The sequence below is a fragment of the Trifolium pratense genome, linkage group LG2 (assembly GCF_020283565.1).
Source record: "Trifolium pratense cultivar HEN17-A07 linkage group LG2, ARS_RC_1.1, whole genome shotgun sequence".
NCBI lineage: Eukaryota > Viridiplantae > Streptophyta > Magnoliopsida > Fabales > Fabaceae > Trifolium > Trifolium pratense.
This window is the reverse complement of record NC_060060.1, coordinates 37,733,526-37,748,721: the sequence shown is the minus strand read 5'-3', so window position 1 is coordinate 37,748,721 and position 15,196 is coordinate 37,733,526. Positions and strand designations below refer to the sequence as shown.

Below are 15,196 nucleotides of genomic sequence, written 5' to 3'. Positions count from 1 at the left end.
AGTATAGCATCTTAAACAGTCTAGTGGTCCAGTAATAAAAATATTCTGTTGCACTTGTATGAGGTGAAAATATTATGGAAATCCTATATCAGCCAACAGGTCTAGAGTACTCTTATTTAAAGGAAAATATCAATGAACCCTTTAATTTGCTAAGTCAATGTCTATTACTAATGACTAATGAGTAATGTCTATTACTGAATTTATTTTGAAGTACCTAGTAGAAGATAAAATATTAGGCTATAAATAAGGTTGGAGAATGTGTTGGTTCATGAGGGGAGTTTAAATGTGCAAGATCGCTACATTAAACTTTAAACAACCACATTTTCACCTAAAATTAGAAGACATTATATGAATCATCTCATTTGGCTCAACATCCATTTTTCATCTACATATATATACACTTGATTGCCAGACAACATCAAGAGGACACAGACACGCCGTCTAACCACTATTGTCAGGAATAGGAGCCAATTACCTTTAGTAAAACAATTGACTATCATACCACATGTTGGAGAGTTCGAGTAGTGGCGGAAGCAACAACAATTAATGATTCATACCTCGTATTTCCATCCGAAATCTTAAGACATTGAAAATGAGTTACCACTATTATATATATAATATTTAATTAATTCATAATCGATATGAGACTAATCACTCAGGCTTAAAACTATCAGAATGCCACTCAATGGGAATGGATTCTCTCAAGTGTGATTTACACTTGAGAGAATAAAGTGTAATCTAACACCATCTAAATTCATTTTCTCTAAATTTTTATATATTTCTCTCTCTTGATCAATGGTAACAAACCACACTTTATTCTCTCAAGTGTAAATTACACTTGAGAGAATCCATTCCCGCCACTCAATGGTTGGCATATATCCCTAAAGATGAACTCTACAAGTATTTCCTTCACTTTTTGCAATTTTAATGGATTTCCTACCTGTCTTCAATCTGTAATAAATTAACTTCAATTGCTGGAAGAGGTAGTCGTAGAAAACTGATATTCTGTAAGTGGATCAGCCATACAGGGAGGGAATGTCCAACATGAACAAAATTTTCATTGAATATTGATAGTAAAGACAAAATTCCAGCATAATGCACTATGATGTATTGAGGAGTGCATCAAATTAGCCATCCACTTTAGGCCAACATGGAATAACTCTGATTGGACTAAGACATAGTTATAATCGTAAACTAATTAAAGGAAGAAGCTAACATGCATCAGTACATATATTATAAGCAAACTTGGGGTGAATTTAATATACAAGATTATTTAATTATGGATTTTAATTGAGGCGTGCGCAAATTGAAAAGTTATATTATATGCTTAGTGTGTTGATTCATGAACTTGAAGAGCAAATTAAGTTGTTCATTACATAGCATTTGGTAACTAAATAATGGCAATCAAATTTGAAGTAATTTTTATCGTGGAGAAAACTCTGATACCATCTTAGAATTGAGAGTTTGACCTAACTCAACCATACAAAACCGGATTGGAAGGAGATGATATCTCTACTTTATAAACACATATTGACATCTCACAAGTGATGTGAGACTTCTTAACATTAGTAAAATGAGATAATCAAATGTTGATATTTTGATATGATTTGCTGTACATTTTTGGTAATAAGGAGAGCACAAAACATCTTAGAGCAACCATAAAAGTGAATTGAGTATTACATCCTAACCAATATTTTTAACACATTAGGTATATGAGCCTTCCCACTTATATGGTATCCAATGTCAACAGACTTGATATATCAACAATCACCCCTTCAATCGTTAAGTCTTTTTCGCCTGATCACCATTGTTAGCAAGACTTTCGATACTACAATTTAGTCACATTTAGTCAAACTATTTTAGTTAATCTATCAACTCTAATACCACTATTCAGCCATTTAAGATTATTTATATAATAAGGTACTGAATTCAGTCGTCCCGTGACTTTAGTTGAGTTGGCAGGGACATTGCATTATGTATGCAGCCTGCAAGGAACCGGGTTCCAACCCCGGTCATCCCACTTATCCACCTTAAGGGTGAAATTTCTAACCACTAAGCTACTTGACAAAAAAAAATGTACTGATAAGCACCGAGATGAAGCAAATTAAGTCAAGTGGTAATTTTATAAATGTGATACTCTAATATAGGATCAAAATGTGGTCTATAAATTAAGCCTTGGCCCTTGAGGTTTCCACATTCATCGTGGCCTACCCTCTTGAATAATCTGCATCCCTTCCTTTTATCTTAGGCTAGTAATTAAGTAATTAACAATGAATAAGTCATTTAGATGGAGCTGTTATTACTTCTTGCTACTAAATATGTTTTTGTTGCATTTGACAGTAAGGTCCCAACTGACAACAGATTTCTATAAGTCATCATGTCCTAACCTTACCAAAATTGTAAGGAAAGAGGTTATAAAAGCTATAATGAATGAACAGCGAATGGCTGCTTCTTTGATTCGTCTTCACTTTCATGACTGTTTTGTCAATGTAAGTTTAATACATGCATGCATGAATTTTGATCTATTATATGCATACATATAAGTATATTGCTATTTGTCACGAAATTATTACTCACGAACATCATGCATAACCATACATCAAAATGCGTGAGTTGAAAAGTCAAACCAATCACGTTAAGACATATGGTTTTCATGAGTTTCGTGATAACAATCTTTTGTGACATTTAGCACGTTAATTAAAACATTATTTTTCTAACATGGATTCACATTCAAATTGTTCTTTGATGAGCAGGGTTGTGATGGATCAATATTATTAGATGGTGGTGATGATTTTGAAAAATCTGCTTTTCCTAATATAAACTCTGTTAGAGGATTTGATGTTATTGATACAATCAAAAGTTCAGTGGAAAGTGCCTGTAGTGGAGTTGTCTCATGTGCTGATTTAGTAGCCATAGCTGCCAGAGATTCTGTTCTCCTTGTAATCACTTTCTTAATTCTTTACTTATAGATTTAATCAATGAACATGCATATATAAGAACTAATATGAAATCTAATTTCATTTAGTTACTTATAGACTATAAATTAATAACTTTCTTTTATACTTTTTTTTGTGTATGAAATATCTATATGACCCTTATATATAATAATTGGCAGAGTGGTGGTCCTTCATGGAGTGTTCTGCTAGGAAGAAGAGATGGAACAATCTCAAATGGATCACTGGCAAATGTGGCACTTCCTTCTCCATTTGATCCACTAGATACTATTGTTTCAAAGTTTACTAATGCAGGCCTCAATCTCACAGATGTTGTTTCTTTATCAGGTACTAATAGTGAACTTCATTCTTTCTTTGAGATCCATACTGATATATAGGCCTAAATTAATTATTATAAGTGGGGGACAATCTTCACATCTAAAGGTCGTATCAAAGTCTATCTTAGATATATTATACAATATTTGTGCTCTAGATGTCGCTAGCTTTTGAGATTGAGTAAAATTATAACTCAAATTTTAAGAGTCGGAATCTCTTCCAAAATGCAATCTTTACACACGTTAAATTTTGATCTTTAACGTTTTTGGCCGTAAGCCTCTAATTCTTGGTGCAAAATGAAAATGAATCATATAAATGTGAAACTTGATCGTTAAGTAAAGTAAAATCTAGTTAAGGGATCAAATTTGCCACTTCCGATCAATATTTTTTGTTTTTAAAATAACTTCTTATCGATTTGACCTTATCTGAAGCTCATTAACTAGTAGTTAGTTTGATCTTTTGAAGGTGCGCATACGATCGGGAGAGCAAGGTGTGCACTATTTAGCAACAGATTGTTCAATTTTTCTGGAACAGGTTCACCAGACAGTACACTAGACACGACCATGCTGACCGACCTACAAAATTTATGTCCTCAAACTGCAGATGGAAACACAACTGCTGTTCTTGATAGAAACTCATCTGATTTATTTGACAATCATTACTATAAGAACTTGCTCAATGGAAAGGGTCTTCTTAGTTCTGATCAGATTCTGTTTTCTACTGATGAAGCCAATTCTACTTCTAAACCTATAGTCCAAAGCTATATTGATAATAGTACACTTTTCTTTGGTGATTTTGTCAAGTCTATGATCAAGATGGGGAATATAAATCCAAAGACTGGATCTGATGGTGAGATTAGGAAGAGCTGCAGAGTGATAAATTCTTAGTAATATGTATTAGGATTTGTAAAATATGAAATAAGTGGAAGCTTAGGAGTGTGTCTTCCTTGTGATAGTGCAGTTATGATGGTGTTGCTAACTTGTAATGTTGTTGTTTGTAAGAAAATTTGTATGTGGGGGGTGTGCTTATGAAACAAAATAGAATCATATATAAAATAAATAAAAAATCTAAAGAGAATATTGTTGTTGACTTGGTTCTACTTTCTAGCTAGTTTTCTTGTTTAGGTTTATAAAATGTAAGAAATTTTCTCCCCAGCTAAAATTGGGATTTATTTTTCTAGTTTCATAGTTTTTTCATCACTAATCTGACTTATGTGTTTTTTATGTGGTTCATCCGGTTATATGCGGTTCAAATTATACTGTCAATAAATTAATTATAAATATTAAAAGCCACTGATTTTGAAACCAAATGATCTAAATTTTGTAACCAAAAAAAAAAATGATCCAAATTTATAGCTGTGTCTTATATGCAAAGAATCTAAATCAATTTTTTTTGTTGGTGAGCCAAATAAGATTTTACTCTAAAATATATGAATTTTGTCTGCTCTAAAGTAAACTATTCACTTTACACTTTAGATAATAAAGTAAATAATATTAACCATTATTTAGTAAATTAAACATAAATGGTGTAGGTACATGTACTAAATTATGAATTTTTTTTTTGGGTTTTTACCGCCAGTTTAATCTGGTTCGGGGTCAATTCTGACATTAAGTAGTTTTAGCCTCTCCTAATCGCAGTTGTGACACACTTTGAATTTGTTAACGGTGAAAATTGTTTCTTCTATAAAAATAAGATGAAACAATTTTCAACATAGATATGGCTACAAAACGACTTATAGTCGATTATATCTACTTTGCACGTTCTTTAAAATACGAGTGTTTCTCATTAAGTCTAAGTCTAATAAAAATAGAATTATATTAAATAAATAATTTAAGAGTTTAAATTAGTTTAGAAATTCCACCACTAGAGTTTAAACTCCGGCCTCATATATATATAATGTAATATTCTATCAATTGAACTAAACTCATGAGATAATTTAGTTAGACTTTTTAATTATTTGGTTCCCGTAGATTATTATCCATTACAAGTATTATATATGCAAATGGTCGGGGTTCGAACCTCGGTCATCCCACTTATCCATTTTATGAGTGAAATATATAGTCACTAGGCCACTTGGCAAAAAAAAATAGTACTCCATCCGTCCCAATATATAAGAGCTACTTTGACTAAATGTATTATTCATTCATCTTGTTTTGACCGTATTTTTTCTAATAACATATAAATGTAAATATTAGCATATAAGATCTTGTTTGATTTGTTTTGATGAGTATTTTCAAAATATCAAGTTTTTATAATTTTTACAAAGAATAATGCTAGCAACACACTCTTTAACAAATACACTCCAACACACTCTCTTTTATTGGTTGAAATTCACATGGGTCCCATAAAAAAATGTGCACCCATATAACTTTTATGGGACCCATATAAATTTTAACCAATAGAAGAGAGTGTGTTAGAATATGTTTGTTAAAGAGTGTGTTGCTAGCACTCCTCTTTTTACAAATAGACAATTAAATATATTAGTGATCAAAGTTGTGCATTGGCATACGTGTTGTGGTCAACTATGTCTTATATTTTGGGACGGAGGGAGTATTATATAATGTCTTTGAGACACTTTGTAAGGCATCCAAATGAATGGAAATGTTTTTATTTCTTTATGATCTGTTTGGATGGAAAGAATGAAGGAAAATACCGAAATTGATTAATGAATTTAAATTAAGGGACCGATTCTTATAGATTTTTTTAAAATTGATTCTTGTAGTGTTACATAATTTTGTATAAAAAAAATTACAAAGAAACTTTTTAAAATAGTTTTTTTTTTATGCATATAAAAAAAAACAAAGAATTTTTTTAGAAAAGCTTCAAATGAAAATTTGGTTTGAATAGTTATTCTTAAAATGTGATTTTAGGTATTTGATCATTTTATTGAACCTTTTTATGGATATCAAAATTTCGAAAAATCACTTAATTTCGAAAAATCACTTAATTTCGAAGCTATTTCAAATAGATTTTCATAAAAATCATTTTTGAAATGCAACTTTTTGAAAAATTGTGATTTTGACTATGTTTTGATCTTCAACAATGTGTGTTTATATTATATTGTGTCAAAATTAGTGTTTCAATTTAGAAAAAACGAATATATAAAAACTTGTAATATTTTAAAAATCAATTTTAGAAAATTTATTTTCAAAAATACAAAAAAAATCTATTTTTTAAAGCTGAAACAAACGGAACTTAAATCTTGGTCTAAACTCTAGACCAAAAGGACTCTTAGTTGAACGTCTTTCATAAAGTGTCCATTTATTATAAATTAAATTAAAAGTAATTTTTATATAAATTAGTTTTGAGATTATTTATTACATGATTTTTAAGAAAATATAGAAGTCATTTTGTGTTTGATTATGATTACTATTATAAAAAGCGATTATCATCCCAAAAAAAAAACAAAAAAAAATCATAAAAAGTGTATGATTTAATCACGCTATATGAAACGTCATCGTTAAATGCATAGCTTGAACCAAAAAACACAAAGGTTGAAGAAAGAAAAGAAACTTTTTATACGAGTGAGAGTGAGGTACAATGTTGGGTGACGCCACAAACTGGGACGAAGATGCATACAGAGAAACCCTATTGAAGGAAAGAGAGATTCAAACACAAACCGTTTTCAGAACAGCTTGGGCTCCATCTCAATCTCAAACCCCTAATCTCAACTCTCTCATCGTTGCTTCCAGTGACGGTTCCATCGCCTCTTACTCCATCCCTTCTACCATCTCTGCTTCCAAGCTCAAAAATGTATGCACACTGCTATTTTTTTGTTTATGATTTGTTTTTTTAAGCTGAAACTATAATTTCTTATTTCATTGTATTTGTATTTGTTGCAGCCATTTGGTTTTATCAATACTGATGAGGATAAGTAAGTTTGCATTTAGAATTTTTTTTTTCTTCTTGATTTATTGTTATTTATCGGTCAAACCACCGTTTTGGTCCTCGAAAGGGTAACTGACCGTCACATTAGCTATGAAACACAGACACTCCTTGGAATAGGTGTGTCCTGTGTCGGACACTGACACTTGTGATTACATTGAATTAATTCATTTTCTCAAATTATTGTCGGTGTCGACGTGTCTGGTGCCGTGCTTCATAGCACATTAGTCTTTAATGTATCGAAATTGCAAACACATCCATAAATGTCTCTTTTATTAGTCATTGAATTTGTTTCTAGGTAGCCAATTTAATCCCCAAATGTGTTTTTTTGTTGGTTAATTTAGTCCATATTATTACTATCGCAAAAGACACTAGGGATGTATTTGCAATTTCGATACATTTTCTGGGGACCAAACTGGTGGTTTGCCCATATCTATTAGTAGTTTAGTTTCTGAGTATTATTGTATTATTATTATCATTAGGGTTTAACTGTGTTTTCACTTTTCACTTGGAATGTGATTGGTGTAGTTTATTGGCTGAGCCAGATTGCTTCTTTCAAGGGCATCATGGACCTGCATATGATGTCAAATTCTATGGTGATGATGAAAATGCATTGTTGCTGAGGTTCAAACTAGTACTATATTACTCATCCCTATGTTTTTCTCCTTGTGCGTTCTTATGATGAACTAGTTCTACAATAGGATACCTGTCCACATTCATATAGTTTTTACATTTTATTGGAGTGGTTATATGTGTTTGCGTGATTGCTTCTATCATTTCCTATGATTAACTAGTTCTACACTAGGCTACCTATCTACATTCATATAGTTTTTATATGTAGATGCAGACTAAAATAATGGAACATGGTATTTGTGTTTTCGCATTACCATTCTGATTTTAGAAATTTGAAGTTAGTATATTTGAAGTTCTTTTTTTTGTTCATCATGCTCTTCAGTGTTTTGCGTTTAGTATTATGGTTTTGAAGGAATTATTTGCGTGATGGACTAGTTTGTGAGTGTTTAGTTTACCATTTGGCATAACATCTGACAGTAGTTTCACTTCACAGTTGTGGTGATGATGGGCGGATTCGAGGATGGAGATGGAACGAACTTACAAGCTCAAAATATAATATTTCTTCAGAAGGTCATAATATGTTACATTTGTGGTTGAAATCCAAATTAGCTAGCTCATCCAATTTAATCTCTTTTATATCTCTGAAGCAACTTACATCTATTCTTTTTTCTCTCCTTAATTGTTGCATGAAGAGTATATGTTTATGCTACACCTAAAATTTTTAGCTCAAGACAAATCAGTATTTTATTTTAACTTGCAAGCTTTTCTTTTTTATATCGAGACTGGCCTTGGGTTTATTCATTTTCATAGTCCGACTAAATCTGGTAATTGCATATTTAAATATTCAACATCAAATTGCAAAGGGTTAATAAGAATTGATATATGATGTTCCTTTAGAATTTAGAGTAAAGATGGAAAAGGTGGAAGAGAGAAATTCAGCTCGAGTAATATCATGAAAAAGCAATCATGTGAGATAAAGCACCAACCTGTTACTCCTATTTATACCAATATTTCAGGTCAACTACTTATGTAATACAACACGTACAGATTACAAACCAATAACACCGTACATTATGGCTTTGTTTTTAGAGGAATGTTTCAGCTTGTTTGAAAGGGGGATATTAAAGAGGAGGGGGGGGGGGGGGGGGGGGGAGAATATTTATGATTGGTATTTTTATTTTTGTTGAGAGTATTATAAATAGAGTAGAATGATTCGGAGAGCTTTCCAAAATCCTCCCGCAATACATTTTTTGAGGTCCTCCATATAGGATAGTTTTAGTTTTGTGTAGAAAAAGCCACCCGTGCAAGGTGGGGCATGGGGGCTATCAACCCAACCACTTCCTCTATCCTTCCCTTTCCCTCCCATCTCCCAGAAAAAGGCTATAAGTCTCATAAAAGGATAAGTCAATAAGAATCCCATCATCTTACAGTTTAATTACATCTCATTTTCTTAAAGAATTTATAAGTATAAGTTGATATCAACATAATTAATGTGACACAGCAGGGGTTTTAACTTGTGCATTTGATTTGATTAAGGAGTTGTGGTGTTCACCTTCGCTTTTTCAATGTCCATACATGTTTCTTATTTTTACTTTTGGATTGGTGATTTGTTCAACATATGCTATCCCTTCATATTTCAGGAAATGATATCAAGCCTATCCTTGATGTGGTAAATCCTCAACATAAGTGAGTGTTTAGAGAATTAATGCATACTTTTAGCTTTATTGGGTAGTTATTTTCTTTAACTACTACAGAAGTAGGGGATGACGTTTCCTTCTTGACTTTTCAGTTATTTGTTCACTTTTCCTGTATATTATCTGATCTGAGTATACTCCTCTATTTATCTGATCATAGTATACTCCTCTATTGCATCCAACAAAATAATTATTATTTATTGCATCCAACAAAATAATTTATTGATTTGCTGATAAACTTGGATGTTGGAAATTTATTGTTTATCTTATATGATGTTACACTTTGTTATATAGTATCTGCATTTCCTTTGATTCTCTATTTTGGGTTTTCTGATTATCCTCAATATGCCCACATAATGTTGTCTTTCAGAGGTCCTTGGGGTTCACTTTCACCTCTCCCTGAGAATAATGCTATTGCCATTAATACTCAGGTTTGTCACATTTTGGCTTTGTCACAATGTTTTTTTTCCTCGTTATTTTGTGATTGAGTTGGTGCCTTTATTTTTTATTTAACTGTAGGTGGGATCTGTTTTTGCTGCGTCTGGCGATTCTTGTGCATATTGCTGGGATGTGGTATGTATTTAGGGTGAATTTAATTTAAGTGTGTTAAGTTTCCCATGATAACTTGATTTATAATTAAATCTCTGTTGATGCTGGTTTAACAAGTTTAATGTTTCTAGGAAACTGGTAAATTAAAAATGGTATTCAAGGGTCATTCTGATTACTTGCATTGTATTGATGCCCGCAACTCATCCAATCAGGTCTTGATTCTTAACCTTATACTTTCTGTCCTTTTGACTTCATGGTGGTTATTGTTAAGAGATATATGGGATGAAATTTTTAAACCCTGACTTCTAAAGCATCTTTACTGTTTCTATTTCTCTTTTTCATGGTAATCATACTTCTTATCTTCCCACACACAATGTGTTGACCTGAGATTTTAACTTGGTTCCTTTTGAACGATGTTCAGATCATAACAGGTTCGGAGGACGGGACAACACGAATTTGGGGTATTATTACTAACTTTTTTGCACCAGTTATTAGACAAGAACAAACTACATAAAGCATATTATTATTTTTAAGTAAATAAATTGGTTACATATATTATTGTGTTATATATATTATTGTGACTTATTTTATTATATTTACTAGATTGCAAAAGTGGAAAGTGTGTCCAAGTGATTGATCCAGCAAAACATTTGAAGTTAAAAGGACCTGTTTCATGGGTTGGCTCTGTTGCTTTAGATGCAAGTGAGAGCTGGTTGGTAAGGGATATCTATTATTATTTTGTAATCCTTACCCCTTCCCTAATATTTATGATTTACTTGTGCCACTCTAGTAAAAGGAACATGAATGTTCAGACAATATGTTGATCACTACTGGGTGTACCTACGGATGCAGATCATATGAAGTTATGAGAATGGATATCAGATAATGATTGTGCTTTTAATTTATTTTCCTTTTGGAATCTACTATCTCAAATAGTTATGCTACGCTATACTGCTATAATGCTGTTATAACTGCCATTTGACAACACTAATAAGTAAGACTGGGAAAACACTTTGGTAGTTATGATACAAATTTCTTTGGTCTATGCAGTTACTATTGTTATTATATGCACAAGCTAGTTTTGCTATTGTTTTTTCTTTCTATTCCATCAATAATAATCACATATTTCTGGTCAGAATAATCTTCACGTGTTAAGACTGTTCTTTATCTATATCCAATCTAGTGAAATGCATACAATGGTTGGGAATATAGTGTGTTTGTTATTCTTCCTAGTTCTGTGATTAGTTATGGCACCATTGTCACCATTCTACAGGCATGCAGTAGTGGACGTAATATATCACTTTGGAACCTTCCTGCTTCAGAGTGCACATTAAATTTCTCCACACAAGCCTCTGTACAAGACATGTTATTTGACAATAATCAGGTTAGTTGGCTATAGCTCTTGTTTCAGTTGTTTTGAACATTGTCATAGTCTCTGATCATGGTAGCCTTAGGACTCGGGAGAAAGACATAAAGATAAGTTGCCAAAATCAGATGCATAAAAAAGTTATCAATATCCTCTCACAAAGATCTGCACTATCATTAACCTTAAAATAAGGCCTTTTATATACATTAGCGGGGCAGCTCTTTCTCCCTCCTTTTATCTCTTCTTTTTCTAGGTTCATAATGTAATGTCTCTATAGACTAGTAATTCTTTGAATTTCAGAAAATCTTCAACGATTTGATTGAGTGTCTTCTCCCAGATTGATTAAAATTGACTATATTTTGTGCATATAAGGTGTCAATTTGTTGCATGCTCTTTTTGTTTTTGTTTTTTGTGGGGAAGGGAGGCTGTGAGGGGAGTGAATTTGCATTTCGTTCTTATTTGTAATATTAATTTAATACATCTGTGATGGACTGGTATGCTTGATAATGGTGTCAATTTATTGGGTCAAAATTTAATATTAACTTCAAAAAGCAAGGATAGGGGATCTAGAAAAAGACCAAGTTTTGGATGATGGTTATGTAGATTCATGTTTCAGCACCCTTGATCTATCTCTTTATATCTTTTTATCGTTGGCTTTTATGTTTTTCTGATGCAATTGGCTCGTGCATTTTCCTCCTCTGTCTACCATAAATATTTTAAAATTTCATTTATCATCCCTGTCTGTCATGTAAGAATTGTTGGCCTCTTTTGAATATTGACACATTAGATGTTCTTATAATGTCCATGGTGTGTGTGTGTCACTGTTATTGTAGCTATCTCATTATCGTTGTTAATTTTTGCATTTCAGATTCTGACAGTTGGTGCAGATCCTATACTCAATCGCTTTGACATGAACGGTGTGATCCTTTCACAAATACCATGTGCTCCTCCGTCAGCTTTTTCTATCTCCTTACATCCAGCAGGGGTATTTTTAGAACCTTTGTTTAGAATACCAACTATTCAGCTCAAGCTTACTGCATGGCTCCTACTGCCTGATTTATTTTAATTATTTGGTCGATGCTGTTTGTTTCAGGTTATTGCTGTTGGAGGTTACGGATGTCTTGTGGATGTTATCTCGCAATTTGGCAGCCACATGTGTACATTTCATTGCCAATGTCTTTAGCATAGTTCGCAATATAGTCTGAAAATTCTGACGTGCGGAGTCAAGAGCCAAAAGCCCAAGTTTTCCCACTCAATGTATAACAAGATCATATGGATTTATAATGATTTTGTGGGTTGCTGGTAGATAGTATATAGTTATTTATTTTCCTAAGGTTGTATTTAAGGCATGCATGCAGTTAAAAAACAGTGTATCCAATATGCAGATTTCTATTTATTTTTTAAAATTATAAAAATTTACATGACAATGGCCCGGCCAACCATTTCACTCTGATTCCTCCATTGTTCATTGCATTCAAGATCAGTTCAGATTTGCTTTGAAAATGAGTTGCTTTACTTGTTGATAAAAGGCAATCAATATGTTGATGCCTTAGCTAAGAAAGGAACCGAGAACGGTTTCTCCTGGAATCCCCTTCTTTATCACTTCTCCTGATGCTACTGGAGTGGGGTTTGAGCAGGGCGGGTCATGTTTTGTTTTCCATGTTTTTCCACTATCAAAAAAGTAATTTTGATATAATCTATAACAATATATAAAGAGATACAAGTTCTTGAGCTGGCTTTTTATTATTTCGATATTACCCTTAAGGACAGTTCTACATGAGAGTTATTATGTTCGCCGGTTTATATTTGATTGGCGTAACCACCACGCCAAAGAGAAATACACCAGCTACATGTGGTTTCCTTTCCTTTCCAAATTTCAATTATCATTTGCCAATCATACAAATCAGGACAGGACAAAACCGCCTTTTTTGTAATAAGATGGAGTCCGTTTGGTATTATAAACACGTAATGTTCGGTCCATTGTCATATTGTAGGTAAGCATCTATTTCAACCACGGCCTTTCGTATAAAGAAACGAGTCAAAAGACTGTGGTTGAAATAGAAGCGATGCTCGTAAAAATTCATGATGAAATTTTTTCTATGTTGCAATATGAAAAGATTTTTTTTTTAATCTATTTTGTTTGATATTCATTGTTTTCGTTTTACAGACAATAGGCAAGAAGACCCTAAACAAAAAAGGAAGGAGCAAAAGCAAGAAGCAATTGTTTTCTTGTTTTACGGACAATTGTTTTCTTGTTTGATGTTCATTGTTCATTGGTCTTCCCCTTTCTTCTACTTCACTTCCTTGACTAAATTTGATAACCGTCTGTGTGTCTTGACAGAAGAACCGGTTAAATCTTTTGTTGACTGAAGTGCAGAAAATTAATACTAAGTTACTTGCGTACGTTTGGTTTCGCGTTGGAATTGGAAAACGCATGTCCAAAAGTGTCAAACGTTAGTTTGTCATCTTTTAATGTGTTTGGATGGTTAATGTGAAATCGATTCTAAACATAAATTGACAAAAATCACTTCTATTTAAATGCATACAAACATAAATCATTTTTAGCTCAACTTACTTTTAACCAAAACCAATTATATCAAAATCAATTATTGCATAATCAATTTTGGTCACCGCCGAACCAATCAATGAATTAGTTAATGTGTTGAAGACAACAAAGTAAGAATATATATGTTACAAGAAAACAAAAAAAATTACCCAAAAATAAAAATATATATATATATATATATTTCAATTGCTAAAACAACTATAAATTTAAACCAACTATTCATTATTATTTGTTGAAGAAGCTAAATTAAACTTTTCATTAATGTAGAATATTTTTAAAATTATTAGCATATTTTTCCGGCATTGTCTTGGTTTGATTTACAAAAGTTGTACTTAATATATACTCCCTCCGGTCCTTATTATAAGGAACACTTTGAAAAAATCACACAGACCAATGAAACACATTTAACATAGTTATTTTCATTTAATGCTCTTATAAATTTTAATTTATTCCATGTATACCCTTATTTAATTACTCTTTATTCAACTAACTTACTTATTTTTAAATTTTCTCTCATAATAAATAAGGGCATAAGTGAAATTGAACATTTAAAACATTTGAAAATTGGTCAAAGTTTCTTATAAAAAGGACCAAACTTTTTCCCCTAAGTGTTCCTTATAAAAAGGACCGGAGGGAGTATATATATATATATATATATATATATATATATATATATATATATATATATATATATATATATGGGGAGGATCAAATTACACCGGTGTAATATTTGAGTAATGTTACACCGCTCAATAACGCTTTAACGATACAAATTTTACAAAATCCACCGTTGGATTGAAAGCTTATATCGTATAGATCATCTATGTTGAATTGTATAAAAGTCTAAAATTGTTTGATATGTTTTTGAGATAGATCAAGATTAACGGTATTCAATAAAAACACATAAACCATTAATCTTCATCGGTCTCAATAACATATCAAACGATTTTAGATTTTTGTAAAATTTAACATGGATGATCTATACGATATAAGCTTTCAATCCAACGGTGAATTTTGTAAAATTTGTATTCGTCTTACTCCGCTTAATAACTCGATATCGGCATTATATTTCTTCAATCCAACCGTTGAATTCAAATATCTCATTGAGTAGATCAACTCCACTAATTTTTATAAAAATTCAAAATCGTTTGATACTTTTTCTGATAACTTCAATTGAACATAGGACAAATTTTTAAAAAAACCGTTGAATTTCAATAGTCTGAATACATAACTACATTTTTTGAATTTTAATAAAAATTTGTGGAGTTTATCTACTCAATATATGTTTTAAATG

At 31.9% G+C, this 15,196-nt stretch overlaps 2 protein-coding genes across 3 annotated transcripts; both read left to right on the top strand.

Moving 5' to 3' along the window:
* Positions 1 to 2,156: 2,156 nt before the first annotated feature.
* LOC123911107 (peroxidase N-like) lies at positions 2,157 to 4,358 on the top strand. Of its 2 annotated transcripts, XM_045962455.1 has the most exons (5): positions 2,166 to 2,248; positions 2,341 to 2,489; positions 2,754 to 2,939; positions 3,116 to 3,281; positions 3,735 to 4,358. In XM_045962455.1, the coding sequence occupies exons 2-5, from the start codon at positions 2,427 to 2,429 to the stop codon at positions 4,154 to 4,156; spliced, it is 837 nt and encodes a 278-aa protein (XP_045818411.1). In that variant the 5' UTR covers positions 2,166 to 2,248; positions 2,341 to 2,426; the 3' UTR covers positions 4,157 to 4,358. The 2 variants fall into 2 exon arrangements, with proteins under 2 accessions (XP_045818412.1, XP_045818411.1); XM_045962456.1 differs by having other exon boundaries at positions 2,157 to 2,489.
* Positions 4,359 to 6,616: 2,258 nt separating this feature from the next.
* LOC123906104 (THO complex subunit 6) lies at positions 6,617 to 12,789 on the top strand. The gene is made up of 13 exons (XM_045955957.1): positions 6,617 to 7,022; positions 7,112 to 7,143; positions 7,683 to 7,778; positions 8,221 to 8,297; positions 9,368 to 9,413; positions 9,792 to 9,852; positions 9,941 to 9,994; positions 10,102 to 10,182; positions 10,392 to 10,431; positions 10,574 to 10,686; positions 11,244 to 11,354; positions 12,205 to 12,321; positions 12,430 to 12,789. The coding sequence occupies exons 1-13, from the start codon at positions 6,810 to 6,812 to the stop codon at positions 12,517 to 12,519; spliced, it is 1,131 nt and encodes a 376-aa protein (XP_045811913.1). The 5' UTR covers positions 6,617 to 6,809; the 3' UTR covers positions 12,520 to 12,789.
* The last annotated feature ends 2,407 nt before the right edge of the window (positions 12,790 to 15,196 follow it).